The 9931-nt window shown below is 38.6% G+C and overlaps 1 protein-coding gene across 1 annotated transcript in view; it reads left to right on the top strand.

Annotated features, from left to right (window-relative positions):
- The first annotated feature begins 84 nt into the window (after positions 1-84).
- Positions 85-9931, top strand: part of LOC138064121 (exosome RNA helicase MTR4) — a 51015-nt gene continuing 41168 nt past the window's right edge. The window contains exons 1-9 of the mRNA XM_068925246.1: positions 85-215; positions 501-632; positions 2299-2365; positions 3779-3841; positions 4388-4500; positions 5331-5505; positions 6509-6599; positions 6975-7099; positions 9649-9747. Coding sequence (XP_068781347.1) covers positions 103-215; positions 501-632; positions 2299-2365; positions 3779-3841; positions 4388-4500; positions 5331-5505; positions 6509-6599; positions 6975-7099; positions 9649-9747 — 978 coding nt within the window. The 5' untranslated portion in view covers positions 85-102. The remainder of the gene's footprint in view (positions 216-500; positions 633-2298; positions 2366-3778; positions 3842-4387; positions 4501-5330; positions 5506-6508; positions 6600-6974; positions 7100-9648; positions 9748-9931) is intronic.

Below are 9931 nucleotides of genomic sequence, written 5' to 3'. Positions count from 1 at the left end.
ACGGGGCTCCCTCTCGCCCGGAGTCCGCAGGCGGCGCTTCTTCCCCTTGCGAGCGTAGGGGGAGGGCGGGGCCGCGCGCGAGGCACTGTGGGATCGGGGAAGATGGCGGACGCGTTCGGGGACGAGCTGTTCAGCGTGTTCGAGGAGGACTCGGCCGCCGCCTCCGGCGCCAAGAAGAGCAAAGCGGGCGCCGCCGACGGCGCTAGGAAGCCGGGGTGAGGGGGCGGCGGCGGCGGGGGTCGGGCAGCCCCGAGGCCCTGTCCGTGTCGCTGTCCGTGCTCGCCGGCCCCACGGCTTCAGGCAGCCGGGGCGACGCGCGGCCGGGTTCATGCGGGAAGCGGTTTGGAAACCCGCTGTGGTTTTCGTGAATGGGGTTCCCCAGGCTGCGCCCCAAGTGGGGTCTGGGCAGCGTTGCAGACAGGAGACCTCATTTTCTGGCTGAAGATATACAGGGTGGCGCAAGTGGCAAACAGCGGCTCTGCTGTCTTTTTATCTTACAGAAAACGATCAGAGGAAAAATCTTCAGTAGTTGCTGCAGGGAAGTCCAAAAGGGAAGTAGAAGTCAACAGTACAGAAGATGCAGTTTTGGGAAAGAAGCCAAAATTGGAAGATGTTGTATCAGAAGATGTTAAGTAAGTCCCTTAGCCTAACGTGCATCAGATTTACAGTAAGATTGTTGATAGTTAGCTATATGCCAGTTGCAAGCCGTCTGCGTAAGTAGCTTTGCAGCTTATTAATGGAAAGACGAATTTGCATATGAGGTTAATTTGCCGTTATCTCTGTGGGTGAGGATGTAGTAGTAGGACAGCTTTGACAGTGATGAGCACTGGGCGTGTTTAGCATAATAGGTAAATACTGTAGATAGATAACTGTAGTATGAAATGTTCACCTTATATTTGTTGTTACCTTAAATGGATCAACGGATCCATTTGGGCGTGTAGCAAAGGATAAGTAGCGAGGCACGTAAAAGGAGGCAGGCTTGTGGGTGAGTACCAGCACACTGAAAGAAATAATTGGCTTGGGATGCAGGAAGAAGAATTTGACCAAAAAGACAGAAACAAAACTTTTCAGGCATGTAAGGTTATAGCTGGAGCAGATATTTGGGATCTAAATACAGACGTGCTTTTAAATTCAAACAGACATTACAGGAATCTGACTTGGGGGGGGGTAAGCTTGAAGTTATTGACAACTGGGGAGATGGCTGAAGGGAATTTAGAATGCCATGCCATTTTTAGGACCTGCATGTCTCTCCCTCTTTTCTTTCCAGAACTTCATAATAGGTGTTATGAAGGTTTTGTGAAAGCAGATTGAAGGTACAGTTCAGGAGCTCAACTTAGTCTATCCTACGAGCTTGCTGGGAGCTCAGAAGCTTACATAGGTTAAGGAAATGGTTAGGTGGGTTCATGGAATAAAAATTCATCCAGCGCTACTAAATACAAGCATGTACTTTCCAGCTCAAAATGTAGAAGCTTTACTATGAAAATATAAACTAAAATGAATAAATAATAATAAACATAAACTTGCTCTGTTCTTGTGTTTTCCTCTGGGTGTCATATTATTAACTCCTGTCAGGCAGAATTGTGGTCAGGATTGTCCTTTGGTCTTATGCAGTAACTTTTCTTAAATTCAAGGTGAGATTTCCTTTTAGAGCAGTGATGAGATGGCTTCTCAGAACATTGTCAACAAAGAGTACTTGTATAGAAGCAGAACAGAACCAGAATTAACATCTTAAATCAGTTTCTGTGTTAGTGATCTTCTCAGTAAAACAGATACTTGCGCACCGTAGCTTTGTAAAATAAGTATGTTAATACTGTACAGTATGAGAAAACCACTACATTTTATGTAGTGAGGCACTAGCCTCTCTCTCCTTGTGGCCATAAGAGAAAAAAGGTAAAGAAGAGAAGAGGTATGTCATCTTCAGGCTGCTGGTACTGAGTATCATGACTAGTAGCATGCACACAGATCTTGAATTTTGCTTTTGATGGGTATTGACAAAAATTTGCGTTTAATCAGAAAACTTCACATGAACATTCTTTTATAAATGTGATCCTAGTGTTGCTGTGTGATGCAAGTCTTAAAATTGTGCAAATCAAAAGTGGTAGCTGAAGTACACTTGTAAGGTAGCTAGATTTTAGCACTTAGTGGTATTCTTAGTACTGGTGGTTGTCTCTAGCAAGTCTTTTTCAAGTTTGTGTAAGCCTTTTATAACGCTGCGGTTAAAGTTCAATATTTTTCTACTTATAAAGAAAATATGAATGTCAAATATATTTTTGGCAATGCTAACTTACGTGTTTTTAGTCTGGCAGACCTGATGCCTCAAGTAAAGGTGCAAGCTGTGGAAACTGTTGAAGGTTGTACACATGAGGTAAGCGCACTGAGTATTCATATGAAAAGTATAGACTCGTTTTATAAAAAGTTTTCTGTGTTTACTTTGTTCATGATGGTGTCTTGAAATGTGTATTATTGTCACTATTATAATGTATATATCTTATCTACTGTTTCACATTACGTTTAAGATGGGCCAGGCTTGTAAAGAGTTTGAGCTTTGGGCATGACGCTGTGCCTGCACAGTGAAAAAATCAACGAGATATCAAAATTGTCATTGAGTTTTCCACAATCGCTCGTTGTCTTGTAAGTGCCATTCGAACTGCTTCAGATAAGTTTTGATATGTGAAACGTACCAAGCACGTTTTGAGTGCTATTGTTGAAGAGAAGAATCTACTGATTGTTGAAGTAGGTCTGTAGTCATAGTGCAATGTAACTGTTCAGCAGCACGTTAAAATTTTTCACTGTTCTGGTTCCAGAACGAAAGGCTGTCTTCTAAAGCTGGTTAGTGTCGAAAATGAAATTTTAGTAAAGAGGAAAAATAATGCATTTTTATGTGAAATTTAAAAAAGAAAATATTTATTTTCAGACTGTATTAATGCAAATGAATACAGTTTAAAAGTATTAAAAAGCAGAAGTATTAATGCTGACTTTTTAAAAATCCTCCCTCATCTGAAGATGTTTGTTAGGAAGTTTCTGCTAGGATTACATGTGTAAGTCATATCTTCCTTGTACTTGTATCCTTATTTTCTTTTCTGTGCTGTCTTCTAGAACTAACTTATGTTAATTGGGGTCACATTCAGTGACCTTCTGTGATGACACGTCTTTAATAAAAGGCCTGAAGAATTGTATGTAGCAGTGATGATACAGGTTTTAAAGCCCATGCATATGCACGGTCTTTGTTATAGAGATGTTCAGTAGAGGTTTGCCATCACTTAATAACTGAAGTGGACTAAATTTGCAATGCACAAAATATGTGTGTGTGTATATATATAAAATATATAGAAAATACCTAGCATGGATGAATGTTAGATATTGGCCAGGAACAGGAACTTTACCTGCCTAAACATAGTATCACACTCCCTTTCCAAGGATGATATGAGCTGAGTAATTTTTCTCATGTCTGTTGGTTAGAAGCTGTCAGCGTGTCATGGAAATAAGAGATGATGTTCCACGTAAGATAAAGGATGAATACTTCAAACCAAAGAGTACATAGTATCAGAGAAATGAGAGAAGGAGCATTATTGGTGATAGAAGGGTAGTAGCATTGGTTGAGAAACTTTGTTTGAAAGGAAACCTTGACATAAAAGCTCATAGAAATAAGGTAATAGATGTTTAAAATTTGGTTTTGTGTGTTTTACATCTCCTGCCCCAGCTCTTTGTAGCTTGCCGTGTCACTGATGTGGACATGGAGAATTCTACAACTGTTTTTGTTTAAAATGTATTTTATTAGGTTGCTCTTCCAACAGATGAAGACTTCACAGGCTTGAAGCCAAGAACTGGGAAAGCTGCAAAAGTATGTGGTGGATTGGATTTGTTTTCATTTCGCATATGCTTTGGACAGTAAATGGGGGGAGGGGAAAGTGATGGACTTTGTCACTAAGACTTGACAAAAAGAATATGTTGAAAAGATAATCTGACATAAAGAAGACGGGTGTTTTAGATTTTAAATTGAGTAAAATGATGTGATTGAATGGGGTGGATAGGTTGTTGTGTTTCATTTTTATTATATGACATTTGGCAGTGTCTCCAGTAGTACACTATGGCTTTTCTTCCTAACTTAGTAAATTGTACAAAATCCAGTCAGAGGGGCTAGATTTTCGTTCGATACAACAAGAACACTTGAGCGAAGATCTTAGGGCTGTGTGTGTTTGTGTGTATGAGAGAGAGAATTATTTAAATACCAAGCCATTACAAAATACTGAATTAAGATCAGTTGAAGTTACCAATAACTACAGGATTTCACGTCTGCCTGTAATTTGCATGCTAGGTCAGGTGGATGACCAATTAGATGTAAGTAACAGTTAAACATATGTACTGTTTTTGTTTCCTTTCTTTTTAGGAATATCCATTTATTCTTGATGCCTTTCAGAGAGAGGCTATCCTTTGTGTAGATAACAACCAGTCTGTGTTAGTGTCTGCTCATACATCAGCTGGAAAAACTGTATGTGCAGAGTAAGTAATTTTCTGACAGGCTCTAATAAGAGAATGGTGTGATGATTTTACTGAACCATCAGTAGCTATTGTGTATCAGTTCCCTGATTAAAAAGTTCGGCCCATCAGTGCGCTGACCTGAATTGACTACTTTTGTATATACAAATTATTTCTTTCATCTTGCTTAGCGAGCAGTGAAAGGATCAATTCATGTTTAAGCTTATCTTTTATTTTTTTACTGATCTGTGGGTTTTTTGGAGATGTTTTATATAGACTGAAAGGAAAATTGCTGTAAATGATTTATATAATTTTAGAAAAATATATTTGTTTTCCAGCCCTGGCTGTAATAAGGAGGTTCTTGTATGTTTTCTTCACTTTTCTGTCAGAAACATTGGTTTAATTTAATTTTCATTCTGATGTTTATCAGACAGAATATATTTAAAAGCCGTATATTTTTTTTTGTCATGGTTTGATCTAACAGGAGAGAACCTGTGCTAAACTGAGAAGGGAATTGAAATGTGTGTGTAGATGTATTAGAACACGGGTTCGTATACAGCTTCCCAGTGTATTCCTAGAAACGAGACAGTGGCTGTTAGATTTTTCGATTAGATTAGGTGTGCTCTGATGTCCATTTAAACTGGTTATCTTGTCAGTGATTTGACATTCTGCAAAGATGCATATGTAGTTGAGCTTAGATTGCACTGAACATAAACTGATAATCTAGATATGAAATGCTTCATATTGCTGCTAGTGTTGTAAATTAATTTATTTTTTCACTTGAAGTTTAGAGGAAAGTAAAAAGGTGTGACTATCCTCGAGACGTGTTTAATAGGTTCAGTGTTTGCAAACAGGTATGCAATTGCCTTGGCTTTGAGGGAGAAACAGCGTGTGATATTTACAAGTCCAATTAAAGCTTTGAGTAATCAGAAGTATCGTGAGATGTATGAAGAATTTCAAGATGTTGGTTTGATGACTGGAGATGTCACCATTAATCCTACAGCTTCTTGTCTGGTAATGACAACAGAGGTAAGATCAGACATTAATTCTTGATCCATCCGTGTTCTCTTCTAGCCTGAGAAGGTCTGATATTAATAGATTAAAGTTATCATAATAAGCCCAATTAGGATCAAAAGTGTTGAAAATTCATTATGTTTGCAGCTGCTCTTGCCCTTGATTTAACTTCTGATATTGCAAAAATCTCTGTAAAGTCATGCTTTTGGGCTCTCAGTCAGGAACTTTATTCTCAGGTGGGGAAAGACAAAACTTAGTTTTCTGGATGCTCAGGACACTGGGTTTTGTTTGGATAGATGTTTAATATCTAAAGTCAATCAGATTTATTAAATCCTACTGGGTCAGTATTCCATTGTAACATGGAGAGAGTAGTTGAGTAATGCTCTGTGTGTGAAGCACAGATGCTAGCGCTCTATGAATATACAGCTTTTCATCTTTGGCGGCAAAGGACTGATGGCACACTTCTGTGTCATAGAAATCTGTCTAGCTGTGAGTTGGAATTTCTAGCTGTGAGCTGGTAAAGAGAGACAGGCTGACTGAATTCTAACAAAGGATTTCCTCATCGTGATCACAGACAGGATTCTAACAAAGGATTTCCTCATCGTGATCACAGACAGGTATCCGCTAGGATGAGTGAAGAAGACTGTGCAGAAATAGGTCCGAAGTGCTATGATAGTATACTGCCAAATAGAAGTTTGGAGAAAAATATATATTTTTTCGTGTTCCTTCACTGTTCTTGCAGGGAAAGCAATTCATATCATATCATATGAAATTTGTCAGGAGAAAGGAAAAATGTTTATTAATTGGAATCAACTTTGGAAGTCTTCTCAGCAACCAATCTTTAAATGCTTTTATTTAGTTTTGTGGAAAATGAGATTTCATAGTGCCATATAAACATGAACCAAAAATTTGGAGACGTGACATCCCTGTAACTTGTGACTGTTACTGTTTCCTGTGATGGAGCTATGTTTGGCTGCCACATAGATTGTTTGTATTTTTTTGTTTTTCACTCTTCCAGATTTTGAGAAGTATGCTCTACAGAGGTTCTGAGGTTATGCGAGAAGTTGCATGGGTTATTTTTGATGAAATCCATTACATGAGAGATTCAGGTATCCTATGTTTACAATTTTTTTTTTTTTTATAATCTTTTTTTTCCCAGAACAAAAAGTTTTCATTTAAAGAATTAAATCTTTATTCTCTTTATCTCTCTTTTAAAATAGATCATCTGTGTGCATAAACCATTCAGAATTTGCTTTCTACTGAATATATGAAAGAGTTATTGCGTGTTACAGTCTCCTTTTTGTTTGCCAAGGCAAAAGCTGTTTTGAGGACGTTTGTGTGTGTCTGTGTACTTGTGTAGGAGACGTTATTTTTAGTTTTAGTGTTTGTTTTATTTTTTCTTTAAAAACACTGTTCTCTGGCTTCAGAGCTTAAAAAATAGTCTTTAATCACATAAATTTCCCATATGACTTTTCCATTTTCAGAACGTGGTGTGGTTTGGGAAGAGACAATTATTTTGCTCCCTGACAATGTTCATTACGTGTTCCTTTCTGCCACTATTCCAAATGCCCGTCAGTTTGCTGAATGGATCTGCCATCTTCACAAACAAGTAACTTATTTTCACTGCTCTATAAATCCATCCTGGTGATCTTGTGGCGTACTGCTATCTCTTTGGTTGAGAAAAATTGGACCTATTACCTTTTTTAATTGTATGATTATTATTTATTAAATGATAATAGAGGTCACTCTTGTCTTACTTGGTTGTACTCCTAGCTTTCACAGCTATACTCGCTGTTGGTTCTACATAGTGACGTTAAATCTATTTCTTTAAAGTTTATTTTCAACACCATTGTTTAGACACTAGGTAGATTTCAACAAACGTTCTAAATTATGATCAAATCCTGTGAACATAGTATGGTTTTCAGAGGCCTTTGAGGAGGTTAGAGGCTTTGGGGAACTTCTAAAGGACTTAACATTTGTAATTCGGAAATATTATATGCGAGTCTATTTCAACAAAGACCTACTTGCTTTCAGCTGTATGCCTTAAAATAGGTGTACGTTTGTGAGTGGGCTCAGGGCAACATGATGAGTACCCGTCACCAGTTTTTATGAGCTCTCAGAGTTATATTCTGGATAATTATGCTTGCTAAGTTTACACAAATGCCTAATTGTTTTTCCTGCTATTTTCTCCTTTAAGATCATACGTTGGTTATGTGGTGATTCCTTTGGTGAATGATTAGTGACTTCTGTTGTTGCCCAAAATAGGAACTAGCTAAATTGCGTTGATACGCAGTAAGGCTTTATTGAGGGATTACAGCATTAAAGAGAAGAAACTTGCAGAATTTCTGGAGAAAAATCACACATTCCTATCACTGTGCACAATACTGGACAGTTGGCTGGCAGGTCACAAGGTCTTTGGAAAGTCAGGGTTCCTGGAACAGGCAGGCGGAGGGAGGGAGAGCTGAGTTTCTTGGAGCAGGCAGGCAGAGGCGCGGGGTGCTGGAAGCAGGCAGGCAGGCAGGCAGGCAGGAAAAGGGGAAAGGCAGAGCAGAGGTCCTTGGAGGTGGCAGGGAGAGCAGGTGAGTATCTCACAGTCATTCCACAGCAGTGATTCCCATGATGATGGTCCTTCCCAAATTCAAGATCTTATCTTTCTATAACACGTTCCTGTTTCTAGACAGTTTTCAACCTTTGGCTTCTGCTCTTTGGACTATGTTGTGCACAATGCTGGAAGGTCTTACCTTCCCAAGCTCTAGCCAGGTGCCTTGTCCTGCTGCACTGTTCTTTATCTCTTTCTTAGCTTTTCTTCCTTATGTTTAGAGCAGTCTTTTCCCAGCTCCCAAAGTCGCCTGTCTTCCGTGGTCGGTAACTGACCATCAGGGAGTTGTTTATAGTTCTTTGGCCTTTCTTTTCGAATTATGCCCATATGCAGGGCCTTTGGTGTTAGACCGTGTTTAAACTGTACTTCACAAGAGACACCTGTTCCCAACTCAAGTTCACGCAGCAGGCTCTTATAATGAGCTTAATGCCAGGACTGGGGCCTTGCACAGTTAGCATAACACAGAGCCTAGTGTACAACATGTGACCTATCACTAACGATGGCAGTGCTGATCTTACAGGGCAACTGGACAGCAGTGTACTATGGAGAAGTTGTCTGGGGAATTTGAGGGGAACATCATGCAGGAATCAAGAGTAAAATCATAAAGCCTTGGGAAGTAATATATATGCATACAAACAAAATGAGAAAAGAGGAATGTGACAAACCTATTCTGTCCTGAAACTATTAAGTTAGTTCTTATTCTGTTTTTGAAATAGTGCTTTTGCAGCAAGGAGTATGAGAACTAGAATTGGGGACGTTAATAGCCACAAGAGGTTACTCTGATTTTATATATGCCCCGAAGATCGGTTCTCATGTGGTTTCTGGTGAAAAGAATGTAACATAAGAGATGTCTGCTCAGGCTTGGCACAAAACCTTGACTTTGTTTTGGAGAACATTAGGCTGCAATTTTTAAAGGAGATTTACAGGATGTTTAATTTTTTAAAGGAAGTGTTGTACTTAATTTTTTTCTAAACAAGCTTTTCCATACAGCAATGAGAATCCAAACACAAAGATAAAGAGTAGAAACTTAATACATAAATATTATGAAGTTAGGCACATTGTTTTTAGAATTGATAATACAAACAAAGTGGCTTAAGTAACAAAGCAGACTCATCAGGTGGAATACGGTTTTCAGATTTGTAATAAAATCTCAATGTTTTAAAAAGTCTACACTGTGCCTTTTTTGGGTGGTGTTAGGTTGTGCTGCAGCCTATTTTCCAATATAGAAATTAGTAGTTCTTCCTTTGGTTTTAAAGGGTGTTAGGAATTTGAGTCTGCATGATAATACAGAAGAAATCATTGCTGGTCTTTACTTCTTTCTGTTGTATGAGAAAGATTTTGTAGCCAAGTTGTGTTCTTCAAAAGGATTTGCAAGCTGCGAGTACAAAATCTGTATTCAGGAAAGAAAATGTGTTATCTTAGTTTCTTTGAGTCTTGATTTCTAGCTTTTAGAAAGATTTGTTTTGGTAGTGATATATTGGATTTTCTATCAAACAAGTATTTTTGCAATGCAATTAGAAACCTAAAATATTTACGCCTATGCTGTTCTTCCTTTATAGCCTTGCCATGTGATTTACACAGACTATCGACCCACTCCGCTGCAGCATTATATATTCCCAGCAGGAGGAGATGGACTCCATCTGGTTGTTGATGAAAACGTAAGGAATTTTTCATGTTTGAACAGCTTTTTCCTCGCATATCAGTTAAGAGGTTGAGCTTTTGCAGAATTTGGATTGGTTATATAAAGGATAGTTTGTATTAAAGCAAAGTACAAATGTGTAACAATGATGTCTGAATTGCTGCTGAGTTTTGCAGTCATAGAGAACAAATTGCTTTTTATTA

Source organism: Struthio camelus, chromosome W, assembly GCF_040807025.1.
Source record: "Struthio camelus isolate bStrCam1 chromosome W, bStrCam1.hap1, whole genome shotgun sequence".
Taxonomy (NCBI): Eukaryota; Metazoa; Chordata; class Aves; order Struthioniformes; family Struthionidae; genus Struthio; species Struthio camelus.
Note: the sequence above shows the minus strand (reverse complement) of the source record. Positions and strands in the feature narration are given on the sequence as shown.